The sequence below is a fragment of the Numida meleagris genome, chromosome 7 (genome assembly GCF_002078875.1).
Source record: "Numida meleagris isolate 19003 breed g44 Domestic line chromosome 7, NumMel1.0, whole genome shotgun sequence".
Lineage (NCBI taxonomy): Eukaryota > Metazoa > Chordata > Aves > Galliformes > Numididae > Numida > Numida meleagris.
The window spans coordinates 12,661,329-12,681,975 of NC_034415.1; the positions used below are offsets into that span (position 1 = coordinate 12,661,329).

General features: G+C 35.7%; 1 protein-coding gene across 11 annotated transcripts in view; it reads left to right on the forward strand.

Annotated features, from left to right (window-relative positions):
- Positions 1 to 20,647, forward strand: part of DPYD (dihydropyrimidine dehydrogenase) — a 333,346-nt gene that overhangs the window by 76,516 nt on the left and 236,183 nt on the right. For 9 of the 11 annotated variants that reach the window (XM_021404735.1, XM_021404734.1, XM_021404738.1 and 6 more), the window contains one exon: positions 13,820 to 13,907. The exons of the other annotated variants lie outside the window; for them this stretch is intronic. In XM_021404735.1, coding sequence (XP_021260410.1) covers positions 13,820 to 13,907 — 88 coding nt within the window. The remainder of the gene's footprint in view (positions 1 to 13,819; positions 13,908 to 20,647) is intronic. 11 annotated transcript variants of the gene reach the window in all.

The following is a 20,647-nucleotide window of genomic DNA, read 5'->3' on the forward strand; positions in this document are numbered from 1 at the left end:
AGAACCTTTGTGTATGATTGCTATTTTGATATTTAGATCCAAGAGATCAAATTGATAGGAGAGTCATTAAGGGAAATATACGTTAAAAATTAATCTGTAGGATTTCTCATTAGTGTGTGAACATACTGTTTATTGCAATGATTAATGTTGTAGTTAAATGCACTGGAGAAAATATCAAGTGAACTGAATATTATGAACAATTTAAAGCTATCTAGTCTTTCCTCATTATTGGTAATTTCAAACATACTTTCTGCTTTATACTTTGTTAAATGCAAATAGACCTCTTGTCCATGAAATAAAACTTCGTGGTTCTGAAAATTAAGAATTAACTAATGTCTTTTAATACTGATAGCTGTTTTGTGTATCTTCAGAGTTGTCAGAGAATTTTAGCAGTGATTGTCATAAGAGACTCCACTGAGCTATTTTTAAAAAAATGTTTAAAACAAATTTGGAAATGAGGCATTTCACAAATAACACTTCTGTCACTCTAAATAGAAAAAATATTTTATCATTTGGCACTATGAGATGTTCATTGTTGAGATGACACCTGTCTCTAGCAAAATTTGAAAAATGATGTATTCAGCGCTTTAGGATTTTGTACTAGAAAGAAACTGTTTCTTTTGACTTAAAGTGTTGTTTAATAACTGTGTGCAGCTTGTTCTCATGCAGGCATTAAAATCAGTACAATTACTTTGGTGCTCAGTTCATTCACAAGTATATGATGTGAAAAAAAAACAAATTGATGTTACTTGATGTTATTTATTAAAACAGTATTCTTTTTCTCAAAAGATATTTAAAAATGTGTCATCAAGGAGCTCTGAATTTCACTGAATTTTGAATTTATTGCTTCTGTTTAGAGGTTATTCTTCCTTTAAAATAGGCCTCCAACTTCAACAGTAGCCTAAAAATGCATTTTTTTAAATCGTCATTAATGCCTTCAATAAAGGTTCCTCATTTGAAACTCCACAATCTTTCTTATGATCAATGATTTACTCTAAAATCAAGGTAACTGCTGAGTTCCCTTCACTCTTCAGAATAAGCATGAGTAAAAATGAAATTATGGCAATGTTTTCTGATCAACTTAGGGTACAGTGAAGTTAGGAACTTCACTGCAGCCATGATTTTGCTTACATGTGGCAGCAGAGTGAGGGTTCTTTTTTGATCCATGGTAGCTTAAAAAAAAGTCAGGAGGCTTTTATTGAATTAAGAAAACCATATATAGCATAATGATCCATTGGAGTACCCAGAACTGATTTTGGTATTGGCTAGGATGCTGGGATGTAAGAGATTTTCAAGGTGTAGGCTGCTGAAAGCTGCTAAAATGTTCTGTGCCTTAGTCCTTAGTTGTCATTTATAGTCACGGTAAATTATTAAATACGATGTCTTTATTACATACCAGCACGAGCCATTATGAACTTCCTGTATTAAAAGTGTAATACTTGAGGGGATTTGTCACACAGATGCCAAATGAACTGGTTTTTAACTTCAGTTGAGATGGTTTGTACTCCATAACTTATCTTGCTTGCATTGTGAGTATATAGAAAATGCTGGAGTTCGTGGTATTTTGTCATATCTAGAAAGGGAAGTTAAATCACAGTATCTCAAAACTAGTTGGATTTTTTCTGTTGATAGGTGGAGGTCACTTGAGTTATTTGTTATTATTTGTAATATTTGTATTATTAACTTTGCTATTAATGAGATAGATACATTAAATATGGCATATGTCCCTCCAAGATTTGCAGTAATCTTTCAGCGTCGCTCTTATAAATCAGTACTGTGATTTATAGTTGAAGGATTATTTTCCTGAATCTAAAAATGGAATTTGAAGTTTAAACTCTTTGATGGAACCTGTTGATCCAGGAGATTTATTTCTGCATAGAGACTTTGTCTTTAACTATGGAAAGACTGCACTGGAGAAGGAGTAGAACAGGTGAAATGTTACTGGTCTGGAAGTAAAAGGATTCATGTTGTGTAGGAATGACCTCAGTTTAAAATATGTGAATAGATAGTGCTATCTGGAGAAATTAATAGAAATAATAGCATTATATTTTCACGACAAGCAGAAAACTGCTGCTCATAATACTGTACACCAATCAGGCTAATATTGAGGAATATGTCGGAAGGTTTTCTAGAGCTATTTTCAGGTTCAGAATGATCACCCTAGAATTCAATTTGACTGTGAGATATGTTTCATCATTAAAAAGGCAACAATTTAAAGTGTAAATTTAATTATGTTCTAGAAAATTACTAATTTATACTAATGATAGGGAGACCCTTTTGTGAATTACTGAATTGTACAGATTACCAAGTGAACAAACAAAAAAGAATAGCGTGCAACATAATGCACTTAATCTGTTTTGACATTTGTTGTTCAGTATTAGCTGTTGATGGCAGTGCATCATCTTGCAATGCTCTGCAAATCCTAGAAAGCATACTCAAGTATATTTTAGTTGAATACCATGCGTTATTGGGGTTAGAGCATTAACAGAGCAGTGTCACTGCTCACTCTGCTGAAAAGTTGGGGGGTTTTATTACCTTATCTAATGCTGTAAATACTTATCTTGTTTTTGTTTGAAACTGTGGATTAAGTTTTGTATAGTGATGTTTTGTAAACAAAAATTCAAGTTCCTTTGGATTTCAGTATAGAAAGCACCAAAATTGATTTCTGGAGAGATCTTTCAACAATGCAAACAGGAATTTTGTTCGTAATTTTGTTACTTCATTGTTTCAGTCTTTTCTTTCTTTTTTTTTTTTTTGTTCTTTGTTAGTTTTATGGCATTTGAGGATTTAGTTTTTATTTTTCTCTTTGAAAGTTAGCAGTCAAATTCATCTCCTCTCTCTGTAAATCTCCTGGTCTTCACAGGAGTTAGTCATGGAAATGAGGGGATGAAGAAAAGATTTTTTTTTTTACTGTTCTCCAATCCTATCCAGAATGAAATACCTATGATGATTGCTAAAATATACCATCTCCTGATTATGAAGAAAATTGCTTCAGTCAGACAAGTGTTTAAAATAATATGTTGGGTCTATTTCCAAGAATGCGTTACTGGTCACTATGCATGTTCAGTACATTTTAAGCCCATAGTGAAATGGGAAATTAAAGAGTAAATAACTTTATCTTTCTGCTATTCCAGGCTTGAAAAGGAAAAACAAATTTTATTGACTGAATTGCAAGTGACTAAATGCATTTACATTAATTTACCCTCTCCTTTTCTGCTGCTTCATGTTGTGTAACTGAATGCATATCAGTGGCACAACCAAAACATAATTTAATGATATTGTTTTGAATTTATATTGATGTTCTTCATTGAACGACATAACTGAGTACGGAACTAGGTAGTTTCTAATATTTTTGTGTCTATCTTGACTGAAGAAAGTTTCGGTATTCACATCCACGTAGAAAGTATAACCCTAGAATATGCCTGGAAGGTAGCTGAAGTGGAATTCTAACTAAATACCGCTTCTTACAATCCAGAAGATGTTATCAATGTACCTTCATGCAGGTGAACAAACTGCTTTTGAAGTTGCTAACAAGACAAGTCCTGACTGAGAAAGAAATCTGATGAAGCTGCAGCCTCACTCACCATCTAAACTCTTACACTAACCCAAGATTTGAACGCATTCTGCTGTGATTGGATTCTAGTGGAGGAGGAGGAGAACATTAGGCTTGTTAGTTGACTTTCCTGAGCCAGGATTCCAGGGACTGAAACTAGTAACCTTTGAGAAGGTTCACCTATTGGCTTCCTTCATGGTAAAAGCTGAAATCTGGAGAAGCAGAGAAGGTTTTTACCCACAGTGGTGTGTGGGACAAAGGAGAGTGATGATTGTTTAGTGATGAAAAAAAAAGTGTGTGGTAATGAGCCTCAGGATTCTTATTGCAAAAAAGCTTTAAGAAGAGCTGTATGAGTCTGTAGGTATCTGCTTCTTTTGGCATTCAAATATAATACAGAAAGCAATTAGAGGCCCTTGCTGTTAAAGAAGAAAGACACAGGTAAGGAAGCTAGGCTTGTGATTGTGTTGATACCACAGGCTGTATGACAGCATTCTTGAAAACCTGAGGCATGAAGCTACTGGAAATTATCAGATCTAGTTGCCAAACCTTAATGCTTCTGCATTAGAAAATAGAAACAGTAAAACCATAGTATCTCAGCTTGGGTTGTAGGAGCGGTTGAGAAGTTGCTAATCATCAGTACTGGGTGTGTTTTTGTGTAGAGCGAACGAGCAGGCAATAAGGAAGGGTGGAAAAGAAGCTGTGTTTTGTTCTGATTCCTAGGCTGTCTGTGCAAGGAATATATTATTTGGATCTTTGAGGAGTACATTTTGCATAAATCAAATTTAATGTTTTTCTGTAATTGTTTTCAAATAACTATGTAAAAGAATTGCCTAAAGGCGGATATCTTCTCATTTGTAGCAAAAGACACTATCAGAGGAGAATACTTAAATCGTTCCAGCAGATTTTTGAAAATGCAGTGCCTTTGGGAAATTGGAAAAGTACACTTTTTCAGTTGGACTACATTTGCAGTCCTGGGATTGCCATATTTGACATAAGGCTTTAAGAATTCACGAAGTGATATGATGCCCCATACTCAAGAACAAGCGATATATCAAACCATGGTGGATTAACAGATTAATGTTTTTATTAATTTATCCTGAAATTCCTCTAAGTTGAATTTCTCTGAAGTATTTGCCAAAATAGCTGCTGAACCATTCCAGAAAATGTCTTCATTCTTGTGCCGTTAGCTTCAGCAAGGAAGGAAATGTGACCAATATATTCTTTTATATAATCTTCTTAAAAGGGAGTGAAAATTCTTTCTACTCAGGTTGTAAAGGTAAAACCTAAGATAGATTTTTCTCTCCCTTTCCTTATAGCAACAAATATTTATAATATTGTTGCAAATGGAGATCAGCTGATTGTCATCTAGTTCACACCTACACATGCTTGACACTAGTAGGCCAGTGCCTGTATAGCCACTAAATTGAGATTTCTTTTCTGATATATTCCCCTCTAAAAAGCTATATAATAGTTTTAGAAATCAAGCTATTCAAAAAGTATTTTCAGGCAGCTGTATCTGAAAATCCTGGTATATAATGCACACCTGTTTCAATCCTTTGGGTGCTGTTATTTTAACTAAAGTCCTTTTATTTCCCCTAATTTTGGATTGTCTGGTTAAAAAAAATAATTAAGAAAAAAGTATTTATCAAGTAATATTTTCCATATATGTTACTTGTTACTTCTGTAATACTAAATAACTTGAAATGTGTTCTCTTAAATTCTGTAAAGTTTACTTATCTCTGTGAGGAACCTCAACTGCAGATAGATAAGCAGGCATAAATCTGCCCTTTTTAAAGGCCATTTTTTGACACTAGAAGAAATTGTAAAGATAGTTTAAACTTATTAGGTCATCTCATCTAGCCTTCTGTCCATGTAACTTTACAGTAACCCTGGTTGGTGAGAATTAAAGATTGACCAGCTGCCTTATAGCCCCCAATTAAGTAGTCTGCATGTAGGAGTTTCTCTACTCTTGACAAATCAATCTTTGATAGGAGAGAAAATGTGCAGTTTGGTGGTTCTATGAAACAGCCTTTCCATCAACAGGATCTGGTTGTAAATCTGCTTGGTCTATCAAACCTATAGGAAGTGAACCTTCATATTACCATTGCTCTCTCCATAAGTTTTCATTAAAAAAAAAAACAAACCTTTTTTTTTTTGTTACTTTCATGTAAGTATCAACAGCCTGGAGATTGACCGTTGACTGTCTTTCATTTGTGTCATCATACTGTTAATACTGTAAAATTCTCTACAGTGAAGGTTATTATAGCAAAATCTAAATGTAACATGTGCGCGCTGTTCTTTCGGTCTTAATGAGCTAGAGTATTTACTTCTAGCAAACAAAACTATATACTGTGAAATGTTACTTGTCTTTAAACTCAGGGTATTTTGAATGCAAATTAATTTATGTAACCTTGTAAAGGGCCTCTTTTGCTCTGTGCTGACCCCTGTAGTTTGCCTGTGTGATTTCTGCCATGAAGTTTTATCTGCTAAGAGGAACCTTGTATTGAACAACAACTTGCTTTTTGAACAAATTTAAGGTAGAGAGGAAAAAACAAATATTTTCTGTAACAGCAATGCATACAAGAAAATGCCACATGTTTTTAGGATGTTTGTATATTTTAGACAGGGATATGTTATTTTCATATAGATAAAAAATAGAAATGATATGTAGTGGGAAATGAGAATAAAAAATCGCATTATTACCCTGTGTCACTTAGAGAGATGTCGCATGAGAAAGCTTTATCTGCAGAAGGGAATGGAAGTCTGTGTCTGCACACGTGTAATTTCTATAAAAAATATTAAGATTTAGAATTGTCTCCTGAATCCTAGCAGTTTTTGCGCTAGTGAATCCTCTCAGGGAATGGAGCAGTACGTCATTCTCAAATATATAGCTGTTTCAATTTTCAGGTGAGAATAAGAGCGAGGATGCCAGAGCTGTTTCTGCTAGATTGGGCTCTGGGAACTCATTTCTGGAAGACTTGTGCTATGCTGGTTTAACAAATCCCTTAAGGGCTTAAATTATAAGCAAATGAATGGCCTGAGTTCCACTAGGGAGTACAGTCATGTTAAAATAAAGAACAGTTAAGCAGTCAGATAATGAATTAGAGTACTCAGTATCTTTCAGGAGCAAGTTTTTATTGAGAATTCTCTAAGAGTTAAAAAAAAATAATCGGGAAAATCTGTTTGACTGGGGCTGACAACTACCTCCTACATGGGAAAGAAGCATGTTTATCAGGTTCATGGTGGAAATTTGGCTGAACATGTATTTTTCCTGGAGTTCTGAGTTGCAGTGTCAGCTAAAAATGTTTTATCTTTCTCTAAGTGTGGTTACAAGACAAACTGAAACTCTTATTTTGAATACAGAGTTCAATGAGGTAATTCATGCTTTTGTCTGCTTCAGACTGTGGTCAACATAGGATCAAATGTTCAGGTGACACCATCAGCAAAGCTTCTGCAGACCTCTTGGTCTTCTACCCTATTTCCTCTCCCCTCATCCCTACCCCTTGCTAGTAGCATTATGGTTTTGGAAATGGCGAGAATTTGTTGTGCATGGAGCAGTGAAGCGTGCCTTGGATATGGCCGGAATCAGTCTTAACATGGTATCAGTTCTCCATTGGCAAGACAACAAAAATAGCCAAAGATTATTTGGAGATCAGATCTTATAAGTAATGATAATGTTAGCTTATCCTGTTTCTGACTTTCCTAAGATGACTACTTCACAAAATTGCTTTAAGTCTCTGTTGCTTTAATTGTACTGGAATTCTTGATGTGCCTAAATGGCAAGATGGATCAGCATTATCACTGTTGGTCCGATTGTTAGGGTCTCTGAGGCATTGTAATGAAGAAATTTGTTTCTTCTGGCTTCATAGTTTTGAACTGAGAACGCTTTCTTTAATTACCAATGCATGCATTTAATTTTATTTTAGTTACTTTCAATGATTATTTGTCTACATTATTATTAAATGTTTGTATTAAAAGTTTTTAGTACAAATAAGCGAGAGATCTGAACTCCTGTTGTTAGCAATGTATTGTATGTTGTCATTGGTAAGATGGTTGTAGATGATGGAAGCATTTTGTAAGAGAATATCTGTAACTTAACTTGTGAACTGTATTTTTCCTGACATGAACCCAGAAGAGTTTCATTGGCATTAAGACAAACAACAGATGTTTCTTATTTTGAAAAGGTAATTTACACAGGATAAGTCATGCCACATAAAAATAATTTCTTCTCTCTTATAAAGACTAGAGATAATCCTTGATATAAGTCAAAAAGTCAGCACCACTTCTGGGAGAATAGTCCAGGTGAAAGAAGATTATTGTGTACAGGGCAAGCTATAATAAAAACTGTCAGTTCTGTCAACCCATTCTGTCTAAGGTCTATAGAGGATTAAAAGGATATTGAACATCATGTAACAGCTGTCTTCTGTGTGAAAGGAATCACTATTGTGGTGAATGGAAATGTACCAGTTTAAAACACTTGAAGACTAGGTATGGCTGAACTACATGTGATCAGGATGGCAAATGAAGTGCTGCTTTCAGGGACTTGAAGGAGCACAAATTTTAATAAGCAACATTGAAATAGTAGTATCAAGAAATCAAAAGATGCAAACTAGCTGGTGCAAGCGCTCTCTAACACCACTGCTAGAAAGACCTGTTGTGAGATACGTGGTCATACATTTTTTCATTAGCATCATCCATTAAGATAAAGGCATACTAAACAGTGATTAAAAAGTTGTAGAACAGAAGTGAAGGAGTTTCAGATGAATGGAGATAAAAAAGAATACAGAAAACAAGAAGACAGCCAAAGATAATGCAAAGAGAAGAGCAGGATTCCTGCTGTCAAGAGGGATTCAAAGGTAGATGAAAAAATACGGTCATATGTAGAGACAAAGGAAAAAAAGATGAGTCACTCACACACAAAAGATGAATAGAATGGTTTGGAATCTATGTCCATACGGTTCATTATCTTTTGTGTGTCTGAAAATGACCTTGTCTGTAAGTGCCATTATGCTGTACTTGGGAAGGAGGATTTCTTGTCTGAAGGCTAACTCTCAACTAGCATTTTGTCCTTTCAATGGAAAGTGCTTCCCTTACACCTCCTGCTGCTGCCAGCAGCAATGTCTCACCCATTTCTGGTTATGTGGACTGCCTGTTTTAAAATTTGCTTCTTCTGGTCCTCTTAATTTGCAGACAGAAGTCTTTCCATTTTTATGTGGGTCTGCAGAAGGCTCAGAGGACTCTCAGGTTGCTAGAGACAATAGTGTTGATGAGGGAAACCTTCCTTCTCTTTCTTTAGATATGAACTGTTAATGCCAATTTATGTAATACTGAATGATTTTATTTTAAAGTCCTGTGCCATGGCAGGCACTGTGTGCTGCATATTTCTAAATATACGTTCATTTTATTAAAAGAATAAATTCTTGGAATGCAAGCGCCAGAAGTCATAAGCACACAAGCAGCTCTTTCCATTATTTTCTCTGAATTCCTCTTTCTTGCAGTCTGTACACCTCCTTCCAAGTTCTGTACCTGCTTTTATGTATTTTCTTCTAATATGCTGCTTCCCTCAGGAGTATGAGTTCTGTCTTGCTAGGTCTTTATGTAGCTAGTAAATAGCTCCAAATCACGGATGTGCCATTTTACTCCCTGACTGCTTCAGTCCATTAGGGCACACTGTCTTTCCGGGATGCCAGTGTTATGTATCCAGAGACACAAGACCTGCCTTTTTGTAGTCTGTGTTTACTGCTTTTTTGTACAGTTTCCAATGCTCTTTACATGTAGAGCCATTTTGGGGTGCTTATATCCATTCCTTTCACAGTGCAAAATTATGTGCATGTAGTTGACTTAGGGATCATTTTGTCTTCATTGTTAAAGTGCACATACACAGCAGAGTTCTCAGCATTACATGTGTGAGTCTCTTTTTCTCCTTAATTTTGAATGAACGCAATTCCTCTAAGTCTCACTTGTTTTGGTACTCATCAAACTTTGCTATCAATTTTTATTATGTTTCAGTTTTTATACCTGGCAACAAAATCTCCCTGCTGCTTTATAATCTTTCTACTCTTCTGTGCCCTGTAAAATGTAAAGGAAGACAAAAAGGTGGAGAGTTTGATTTTTTTTTTTTCTTCCCCAAAAGTCAGCAAGTCTCTGTTTGCAGCTGCCAGCAGTAGGTTCCCACCAGTGCCTTTTCATTGCAGTAGAGGAGTCAGCTCCAGTAGTCGAGTCAACTCTGCCATTCTCTTAGAACTGTCTGACCAAAGGATGTATATACTAAATATCTCTGTGAGACTCTTGACTATTAGGGCTATCTCCATGACTAGCAGTTAAAATTTTAGAAACTTCTACAAATGGAGCTAGAAGATCTTTTTCAAAATCAGTGTTTGTCCTGTTGAAACTCACATAAATGGATTAGAATTTAATATGCTTCTAAATGTCTGCCAACAATAAACATGATGTATGTTATTTAGGTTTTTTTGTGACATATGAAAGTTTGATAGGTTACCAGCAATTATCTATTATTAAATATTACTCCAGTATATTCGTTTCAGCTCTGGCCTTTCTGCAAACATGATTGCACTTTGGGTAGTACGTATTACTGCTAGTTAGATAATAACTCGCTGCAATTTTAGGTAACGAAACACCTAAATTACCCTTCTTTGTTTAGAAGTAAAGACATGTTAAGGGCTAGTCTGATCAGATATTTTGGCTTTAAAATAAAATACTTAGAAATATTTCAACAAGTAGACAATGAAAATAAACTGAAAATTAGCTTTGGCTATGGCTTCCTTTTTTTTTTTTTTTTTGCCGCCTCTATAAACAAAAGTATAGAACTATTTTCTGGTGTCATTATGTCCCAGAGGGAAGAATTTGGTAGAGAAATTAGTTACTAGTTTATTTATTTCTCTTTTTCCCCCTCATTTGTTTCCTCTTCCTTTTTTTAATGCAAGACACGTTTCATAGTTCTCTTGCATCTTTTTTCCTCCCCCAAAAAGTAGTATTTGTTCCAGAAATTTGCAATCTATTTGTCTACTCCATTTTTCTTTTTTTATTGCATTGAAACAAAAATCACTACTCCTAAGTGCTTTTTCCTTTTATTGCTTTCAGATGTTTGAAATCTACTGTTCTTGGTGTTACTTTTGTAGTTGTTGTGAGTTGTGTTGTTTGTTTTAGTACCTATGCTGTTAGAGGTGGATTGAATGAGTTTGTGTGTGAGGACACAATTTTAGGTGCCAATTCTGCACTGACAAAATTGTTAGGTGCAAATCTGATAGCTGATAATGTTGGACTACTACATAAGTGTCTTTCATATATGTAATTTTGTTCCCAAAAGGGGTTTACAAGCATCCTCACCTTAAATGTTAAATAACCTTAGTGGTGCAACAATTTTGAAAACGAGAAGTCCAAGAAGATAAGTTCACTGGGGATAAGTATGTATAATTTAACACTCTTCAATAAGAGATGTAAATTTTGAGTTTAGATCTGTGGGAAACATGAATTTCTGTCATGATATAATCACAGATGTGTCTGTATGGCTTTGCCAAATAATGATATTTACATTAATATTTATAAAAATATACTATGTTTGCATAGCATTTTTAGGAGTTTTATATCTAATTTAATTTACCATTTTTGCAGTAAGAATGAGCTGAACCAACAGCTGAGCGCTTCCAAAATGGAAAATATTAATTTTATTTGAGTTTCTCAAGTTGGGGTTTAGTGTTACAAAGAGTATGTGTTGCCTTTTGCATGGAAATAAATGAAATGTGACGGAATCACAGAATGGCTTGGGTTGTAAGGGACCATAAAGATTTATCTCGTTCCAGGAAATTAAAAAATTTCCTGCTAATATCTAACCTAACCCTCTCTTCTTTTTGTTTAAAGCCATTCCACCAGGACTCCCAACTCCTTTTCCATGGGGATGCTCACTATGAGTTCTTCTCCCTGTCTGTATACATATCTGGGATCACCCCGATGTGGCCTTTTTGAACCTCATTAGGTTCTTGTGGGCCCACTTTTCAAGTTTGCCTAGGTCCCTTTGGATGGCATGCCTTCTTCCTATTGTGTCAACTGCATCACTCAGCTTGGTGTAATTGGCAAACTTGTTGAGAGTGTACTTGATCCCACTGTCTATGTGGCTGATAAAGACATTAAGGAACGATGGCCCCAGAGCTGGCCTTTGGGGGACACCATACGTGACTGGTCTCCACTCGGGCATAGAGCTATTGACCACAACCCCCTACCTGTGACCACCCAACCAATTCTTTATCCACTGAATAATCCACCCTTCAAATCCATATCTCTCCAGTTTAGAAATAAGAATGTGTTGCAGGACAATGTCAAAGACCTTGCAGAATTCCAGAAGTGAATTCACTATCTTTTAAGACTCAGTATATCTCATATGTTTCTAAACATGGATTCAGTGGATTCTGTTCCATGAAGAAATGGGGGAAGCAATTGACAATGGGGTGTTCTCTAATAATCAAAAGCTATTTTTTCTTTTTATACTAACAAATGTTGACATAAATACTCTCAGAGATTAGCATAGATTTTGCTTTGTCCAATGCTCTGCAACTTTATGCAGTCCAGAATAGTAAGTCCGTTTAAAAAGTAACTTTTTTTTTGTTGGTAAGCATGTAGCTCTTCATTTATATTTGGTGGAAATTTGTAGGTGATTGAGAAAAAAAGAATTTATATGTTCTTCACGTTATTTTGAGCTAAAAACATACTTATGAAATAACCTTTTAAAATGAAAGAGGAGATTTCATAGAATGGGAGGCAGTTTAAGAAAAGAAATGTAATACTTAATGTTTCTTTATATGGGAACATACATGCTGAATTGAAGCTCATTATAATTGTCGCCACATTCCCATTGGCATGGTATTTTGTCTGTGATTTTTTGAAAGGATCAATCACTTGCAGCAATTTATGTAATAACTTTCTGGTGAATGACTCTACTATTGTATTTACACTTTTTGCCTGGCTCTTCAGAATGCAGTACCTTTGCTTCTTGGTACAGCAAATGCACTCTGTAATATCTATTATGGTATGGTCAAAGCATAATTTATTGTCAAATAGAAAAATAGGTCAACATGAATGTCACTTGATGATCAACCCCCCAAGTTTAATAAAACACCTCACCAGCATGCATTTTGCACAGTGCTTGATGTTTTATTAGGACTACAGTACCTTACAGTACCTAGCTATAGCAGGAGTGTAATTACAGAGCTGTCAGGGTGATAAGTGGGATTAATGGCAGCCTAGTGCACTTTAGTCTGCAGAGTGCTCAGAGAATGGGAAGATGGTATTATTATTATAAGAGAAAGTCTGGACTGGCATATTCACGGCCCTCTCCCCTCCTCCCCAAAAGCTAGCATTCAAGTTGGAGTTGCCTCCCCCACTCCCTATTAAATAGATGACATTTTCAACAGCTGTTATTTGTGAACCAGCTCAAAATTCAAAAAAGATACAATTCGAAAAAGATGCTTAATAGCCACAACTGGTAACTGCTGTACTGCTTATCCTGCTATGTGCCATTCTAGTCAGTTTTGACATGAGATTTTTCTATATATAGTCCATAGAAATGTATTTTACGTTAAATACAGTTCTTTTGATCTTGGATACAGGACTGTTACATTTTAAAGAAAACCACATTCACGAATGTGAAGAGCCAAAAGTCGTAATGAAATCTTTGCCTTTTCTTAAGTGTGTGATTTTTTTCCACTGCTTATTTCCTTACTGCCTACGTAGACAAAATGATTACCCAAGCCCTTATCAAGTCAGATTTTGACTACCACAAGTGTCTTCAAATTCAGCCACAGTACTGCTAGTGCCATGATGTCTGCAATACCCATCTAGACAATAATGAATAGGAAGATGAAAAGCTAATTAATCTTAACAGGCTTTGCCTTCTCACTTATTCCACCCTTAATTGAAAGAAAAAAAGCACACCAACATACAAAACCAAAAGCAATGTATGTGACTGACAAAGTTGGTCTGGTTTTTCACTGCAGGTGTTTCAATCTCTTTTGTTCTTTTTAATTTACTTTTCATTTCTTTGTGTGTATTGTCTGTAGGACTCTTGCAGTTAATGAGTGTGTACAAATTAATTCAATAATAACAAGGTAACACTTTGAGTTTTTAAACAGAAATTTTATGAATACGCTCTGTATTATTCATTTGCAGCTTATCTTCTTCCACACTCACTTGAAAACCTTATGCTGTTGGCAGCATTGGTATTCCATATCTCTGTGACACATTTTCTTCCTGCAGATGCTTAAAGTGTGCAGATGCCCCCTGTCAGAAGAGTTGCCCAACTAATCTGGACATCAAGTCATTCATCATGAGTATTGCGAACAAGGTAAAATCAGACTGACAGTAGTACACTGAAGCAGAGAGCAGCAGTTGCTTACAGATCAGTTAGTGCCATTGCATTACAAGGTTTATCTTTATAATGTTTTAAAAATGAAATAGTGTTTACAACAGGTGTTTAAAATTCAAGTCATATAACTTTTAATTTTACTGCAGTTCTTTATTAATACAGATAGTATATACTGAAAATCTTTGTGTCAATTTTGCTGTGAAGGTTTTTGCTTTTAATGATTTTCAAATGTGCTTATACTGTAATACTCATTTTTTTGAATACAAGAATTTAACTTTGCTGTTACCTCAGCTGTTATAGGTACAAAGTTTTCTTTCATTAAAGATGATGTTGTTGTTGAACAAGTTATTAAAATTTAAGTTGGCTTTGGGCAGAAATATGACATGAATGTGGTCGTCTCAAGCAATGTTCTCTCATTTTACTTGAAGATTCTTCGGTTAATACAAATGTGATCTGTCACTTAGACTAGCAGGAAAATATTACAGGAATAAATTGAACTTCTTTTTTGGAGGTACTGTGCCGCCTTCTTTTACTGTAATAGTAACAAAATACTAGGAAAAAAAAGTATTTGTGTTTTACAAATTACTTTTAACTATATGAACTATGAACAAACAATGATGTCTGCAAAATCGTTATAAAATATTCATTAGGCAGTCCAGGACAGCCTGAAGAGGAACGGATATTGATGCACCTTACTTTTCAAAACTTTCTTCAAATCTGTGGAATCATTAGCTGGAGTGTGATTTATTTATCTGAAACAGCCCATCCAAACTCATAATGTCCTGGATGGGGTATGAAAGTTGTGTGGCCCCAGATTGTGCTGTGCCCCACCTGGCTGTTGGGTGCAGCTGGAAGGGGCTGTACAGGAGGAGCTGGAGAGAAGCAGATGACAGCAGTGTGGCCATGCATGAGTTGACAGCTGCACTGTAGCCCCTGCGCAATTCTGCACCTTCACAGGAAACATTAGGATAAGAAGAGATCTAGGATGCATGCATAAATTATAACATAGAATTGATGTGATTTACAGTAACTGGCATTATGACCCGTATCTGCAAATAGTTTCCTTATAGTGTCTGTACCTTGTCAGCATGGCATTGGTTTCCATGAATGTCAGCATCTGTTTGTGACCATAGTATAGCATGGTGCATATTCCTTGTTATTATCTCCTCCAGGCATTGTGAAGCAGGTGAACTGAACAGAGAAGGCACAAGACAGTAACAAAAGTTCTAGTCTTGTAATTGTGCTGTAATTTGTTTAGGAAGAGTAAAGCAAATTTTACAAAAGTGTTTTACCAGAGTTGTTTTACTTGATTAAGGATTAGTTACACTACTGTCTTGAATAGGATAGGTTGATGTATTGTTGGGGATAGAATAGGAGCCTGATCATTGAAATGGGAAAGCTGGGAGTAAAAAATCAGGGAAGGCAGACTGAATATTGCAGCAGAAGACTTCAGAAGAACTGGCACCAGCAGCATCCTGGAATGAGAAATTTGGTGGGTCTTTTTAAACTCTTTTAGCCTCAGAAATATGATGCCCTTTTGTGACTTGGCAGAAAGGGTAGGTCATTTTAACAGCTGATTCATTCTGAATTCTGCGAATCCATTGCAGGGCACAGAAAGCGAAGGTGGGTTGACTGCAGAGCTTGGAGTGTTAGATTTTGACAAAAGAATACTGGAATAATAACAGGAATCTACCTTAAAGATGTGAAGTCTTTACCACGCTACCAACAATGGGTGCATTCTTCCGGATTTTAATAGAGACAGATTTTACTTGTAGGTGGAAAGTGAGTCAGGTCAACCCTACAGAATTTGGGCTTTTTGATAACTTTTAAAGTATATTTGGAGCTTCAGCTTCTAGGTAAGCCTCTGCTTTTGCCCTGAGCAATTGTATGATCGTTTGCTGTTTTATCAGGAAATCCTGCTTTAGGAAAGAATTGCGGTATACTGCTATTCTCTCAGCAGACTTAACATTCCTTAAGGGAAAACCCAAGTATTTCAGATTACCAAAATGTAATTGCAGCCTTTCTTTTTTGGGCCCCATCCCTAGCAGTAGCTTCTGTATCCAGTTTAAAACTGCTGCTTTAATAGAAGAGTATACTATATTTTTGGTAATTGCTTTTGACTCATATTGATACCTAATAGTTGCTTAGATAGGAAGATTTAAAAAGTCAAGTAGTCAGTTCCTGCTAGCCAGGAGCTTGCAGATCTGAAATCGGCATCTATGAAATCTAGCTCCAAGTAGGAGTTTACATACAGGCTGACCCTTTGGTTTCTCTCGTTACCTTGCTGGGAGACATCCAGTATTGATTAGTTTGGGACAACTCTAGTGATGACTTAAATTTTTTTTTTTTTTTTAAATTCTTGGCAAATGGATGAAGTAAAGGGCTGTACGACAAGGCTAGGAAATCCTCCTTATGTCTGGCTTCTCTGTCAATGGATATACCTCTTATGATTAACATATCATGCAGGGGAGTAACACTGCATAGAAAGAAGTTAATCTCACCTTGATGGCTGCGGTCGGTTAGGCTGAATTTTGTTGTGATTAAATCACTTCTGATGCATTTGATAGAAATTTTCTGTTATAACAAATTGTGTTCTTCAGGAAAATTAACAGTAAAATCTTCTGTTTTCCTTTAACAATATTTGGAATATATGTATTTAACGCTGTCGGTTTTTTTGTTTGTTTCTGTAAATACTGCACTTTGAAACTCTTGCCTTCTACCATGTAAATGGTAGAGTTAAGGTAGAAGTTAAGAGGGAGATATGGAAAGTTGAAATGATTCACTTGAATTCCTGGCCTTGGCAGAGCTGACATGAGAGCCTGCTGGTGTGGCTGCTACTGCATTGGCCTCTCCCCCATTTCATTCTGCTGCAGTAGTCTTTGAGGTACCTGCATCATCTGCTCTTAGAGGAGACAGAAGACAAGAGCAGTGCATTTTTGGAAACCATGCTGAATCTTCTGCTTTATAATTTTGAAAGTTTATAATGGAAACAAAGTAATTTCTCATTTTATTAAGTAGTTCAGTGTATTTTTCTAAACTTTTATTAAAATGATCGTTCAGATATAATTCAACAATATGCTCGCTGAATATTTTTGTATTATCGCAAATACTGTCGAGGTTTTGTTGAATGTCTTTGAAGATACTTTTCAAAATAAGTTTTTTTTGTAGTTTTCACCTTGAAAACATACTTTCTTTTTTCATCTAATAGTTCATAAATATAGACAAAATAAAAGTTGAAGAGTAGAACATTTAGGTATTTGAGGTCAATATGTCCAAGAAATCCAGGTAGTTTTTTTCCCACTTATGAAGAAAGATTCAGGATTCTCTCAGGAAGCTCCCTACAGCAGGTTACTCTTCTAGTTGTTTAGAGGAGATTCAATTCAATGAATTCCTCATCCTCCTATGTGACTAAGCAGTAAACAGCGTTGTACTCAAGTATTTTTTTAAATAATATTCATTAATATACAGTATGTAGATGGCAGCATACTAAAAATGAGTTGCTTTGTTAGGTATTTAAGAGCTGTATTGTATGCAATTCGCTTTGTTGGCAAACTGCTCTAGTGATCATAAAAGGCCAGGAACTCTTGTTTTCTAAAGCCTGAGGCTTTTTAGATGTTTGCAGACCATGTACAATGTAGTCATTCCTTGCTATTCTTCCATTAGACCTCAGCTCAAGTGTAGAAGAGGGAGAGGGAAGGAGCGGCTGTCTTTGGGTTGTGAGGATAATTGAATTGCTAGTCTCGATGAGCCTTGAGCCTCTTTGAGAAAAGGATGTCACTTATGATATGTTGTGCTAGGCCACTGTGACTCAGTAGAGTTTAAGCCACAACTTCCATCCCCCTTTTCCTTACAAACTGGATTACAACCCCTCTTTATAAAGGTCTAATCTAGCCAATTGTGTCTTACCAGTTATCCTTTCTCAGTTGCAGGCTGCTTGCATGTGTATCTCTCGGAGACCAAATTTCAAATTCCCCATGTGTGCATTACTACACTTGTTTTTGATCATCAGAAGATGATGTCCTATCCTGCCTTTGTGTGCAGCCTTCACACAGCAAAGAGTATATTCTTTGTTTTATAATGGACAAGAACCATCTTCATTATCTCTTCTTTTAAAATAAAATATTAAGGAAAAAATGCATTTAACTGCTGCAGAAGAAAGCTTTCCCTGCTTCCTTATCTCCTCTGAAATAGTACCAGGAGAGCACTTAGGAATTTGTGCCCTCCTTTCCTTGTGTTGATATATTAAAGCAAGAAGAACTTGGTAAAATGGAGCTCCAACACCCACTACCCTTTAGGGCTGGTACAACCAAGTTTTTTATAGCAGCAGGAAATCGTACTGCTCTCAGACTAAGGGCTGGGTGCCTGTCCAGCTCTCCTTTTGTTAGGTAGGAGAGTGTACCAGAGGAATCTGCCAGCAGCTGCTCACCACTCTAACTTTGTACTGTGCAGTGAGTCTGTCTCAGAGTTTGTTGTTACTGGACACCTTCACGGCTGAGTAGTTGCATTGCAAATTGATGGTGCAGGTCAGACATGGGGATATTGAGTTGTATTATATGGCACAGACATAAGGAGTGAGAGTCTCAGCTTTTATAGTCTGAGCCTGTAATGAAGAACTGGGGATGCAGAAGTATCTTTCGTGATATCGGCACTCAAAGTCACACTGTCCCTGCAGCCCATTTCTCATATCTGGTCAGAACTGACATGTGAACCATTTTCTAACAGACTTTGTAAGTGGACGTATGCCTCTGGCAATCATTTAAAATTAAAAAAATACTAATAGGAAAAAAGAAAAAGGCCACATTACCTTCTGGGTAGGATCAAGTTGTAAGGTTTAAGAGAAACATTTAGGTTAAAATGAACCTGAAGAAAATGAATATTTTCAAGGGAGAAATGGAGGACCAAACAGGCTGGAGGCTAGGAGATGGATACCCAAGGGGTAAAAAAGAATACGAAGCTTGGGGGATTGAAGGATGAAAGGAGAAAGTGTATGTGGTAATAAACTTCAAATGGGAAAGAAGGAAAAGTGTGTAGACAAAGGAAGACAAAAGACAGAAAACTGTGGGATCATTAAAGGAAAAAATGAAAGGAAGAAAAGATTGTTAATTTACTTTGAGGTCCTCTGCACAGAAAAAACATCATTCTGTTTCTCTCACCTGTCCTACCACCCTTTCTCTTTCACAAAGGACATCTATGTGCTGTTGGAAAGACTGTAGAAGATCAGGAGTTCGTATGTAAAATATCGTAAGAGGGATACTATTAATACAATGAAAGATTGTAGAAGTCAGAAGACTGCTCGATGATTGGCAATAATTATATACAGATATGCATCACAATTAATTTCTAAGTACTACTTTGATTCTGCATGCTTTTGAAATTGCTGTTTTATTCAGCTTTCTCTGTTAATCTTTGTATATTTCAGGTCACTGAATACAAAAAACATTTAAAAGAAAAAGTAGTAATGGTGTTAAATTGATGTACTTGAAGCAATGACTTTTCTTGAGATGTCTGTTTGTACTTAGTGTAATGGAATGGCTGACAGCTGGTTTCAGTTGCCATAGTGTAATTATGTAGAATAGACTTTTGCGATGACACTATGTCAATTAAGGAATCTCTCACATTCTAGACTACAAAGGACAAAATGACAGTACAAGATATTTCTTCCATTCTTTTTCATAAAAAGATAGTGACACTGTGTGAAATTACAGTCCTGTTATGATGACATAAGTCAAGTGATGTGAAAGATTTCTGGATTGATTAAAAATCATCCACATTATTGTATAGAATATGTATGATTTAGTAAGCTGTTTTGTTTTGTTCATTCTTCTTGAAAGATGTTTTGGTGGGGAGCTGACAGACTGGAGGTATTTCTTGTTATGTTTGAACTGGTATGTGTCAATGTGAAAAATGCTACTTATATGACAACGTACTTTAAATAGTGGTTCTTTGGCACCTGGACATATTTTAATCCAATACAGTTTGAGTAAATTTTAAGGGCATCGCAAAACATGAATGTGGATAGATGGAAGTGGCATTTTCCCACATTTTTTTGCATCTTTTTTTGTAAGCTTCACCCAGAAGAAAAGGAAATTACTTTTTTCTTCAATGTATTCACTCTATCCTATAATCCTGATGAAGTCAATGTTTTCATTTTTATTACAAAAAGCACAATAATGCATAACTTTTTTTTGAGAAAACTGCAATATCAAAATACCCTGATGTGTAAGGAATTTATAGAAAAAGCTCTTAAATTAAATGAAAAAAAAGATGCTATAAGCATTTCCTGATAGTAAATGCAATTTCTTCTGGTCTCTCTGTATTGATCCTATGTGTTTTAATAGTTTTTTTTCCAAGAAAAAAACAGTCTCATTTGCATGCAAATTACATAATGTCTCCAAATGATACATGTGGAGATCCTCCTCTGCCTGGTTTCCACTGATTATTGATGTCTGTTTAAGACTTGTTTTTGTTCCCTGTTTTAGCAATGTAGTATTTATTGACATTTTGATGTAGGAAACCACAAAACATTCTATCCAGTTAGATTAATTTATTTCTATGGAAGTGCACAGGAAAGGAAATTCTATGAACAAAGGCATGAGCAGACATTTATCTCATTTAAGAATTCAGAAACATTCTAGTTTCATTGTAGTTTTAGACTTGCTTCCTCTGTGATGTTTGTAAGAAGCTAGCCATCTGAGTAATCTTATCTCAGAAGCTAAGAA